The following is a 968-nucleotide window of genomic DNA, read 5'->3' on the forward strand; positions in this document are numbered from 1 at the left end:
AATAATATTTCACGTTTGTTTGTTATAATGGCACGTTCGGCTCGCGCTTTGGACGACTCCCAATTTATTTTTGAAGAATGTTTTTATTAAATTATTATTGTTAAAATATGTAATTCTTTGTGTTTATTTTAGGAAATCTAACAAACCAGAATCTTATCACAGGACCAGGACGAAGCGTCGCGTCCCATTGCAATCAGAGACGCCATCTGTTGTTCCGGTTACCGCCAGTGCATTGCCCGTCACGCCGTCGGCCAAACCTAAATCGCCGTCCAAGGTGGCCTGGAGCCCTTACGACTTTGAGCCGGTAGCACACGTGCCATCCGCACACAAGAAACACCACCATCATCATCGGGAACAACAAAAGGTCTACGGCAATACGCCGTTGGTCACTGTCGAGGAACAAGTGGCAAAGTGGCTGAACCAACATTCTTCGGCCACCGCCAAAGAGGCGGCCACATCAGCTCAAGAACAAGATAACACCAAAAACAATCACCAGCGGTACAAACGCGCCAAATTAGCATCAAAAAAAATTCATCATCACATACATGAGCACCACCACTATCACCATTATGACTATTACATTGTATAGACACCGATGTATTATTATTTTTTTAATTAATTTTATTAATTTATTATTGTCGCATTATTTGACCACGGTGATGTCGTTATGCAATTTTAACTGGACAAGACATGCTCTATTTATTTAATTTATTTTCATTATAATTTTACCAACAGTAATCCAATTATTTGTACGGATTTTCCTTTCCTTTTTATCCTTCCGGTCTTGTCCAGTTAAAAAGACAAACAACACACCGTCTGTAATTTATTTTTAAATGCATTTATCTGTATGCCTACATTAGGATTACAATGGTTGACTAAAGTTAGAATTATGTAATAAAATTTAGTATGTTTAGTAAAATTGAAACGATGAAGATTTGTTTTTTTTTTTTTTTGTTCTCTGCAAAATT

At 37.4% G+C, this 968-nt stretch overlaps 1 protein-coding gene across 1 annotated transcript; it reads left to right on the forward strand.

The window, feature by feature from the left end:
* Window positions 1-31: 31 nt before the first annotated feature.
* Window positions 32-932, forward strand: LOC126910083 (protein anachronism-like; the record flags this gene model as incomplete). Its single annotated transcript, XM_050692477.1, has 1 exon — window positions 32-932. A coding segment is annotated over one exon (558 nt), but the record flags the coding sequence as incomplete, so codon positions are not given.
* Between the last annotated feature and the right edge of the window lie 36 nt (window positions 933-968).

This window comes from Daktulosphaira vitifoliae, unplaced genomic scaffold, assembly GCF_025091365.1.
Source record: "Daktulosphaira vitifoliae isolate Bord-2020 unplaced genomic scaffold, ASM2509136v1 Scaffold_4037, whole genome shotgun sequence".
NCBI classification, from domain to species: Eukaryota; Metazoa; Arthropoda; class Insecta; order Hemiptera; family Phylloxeridae; genus Daktulosphaira; species Daktulosphaira vitifoliae.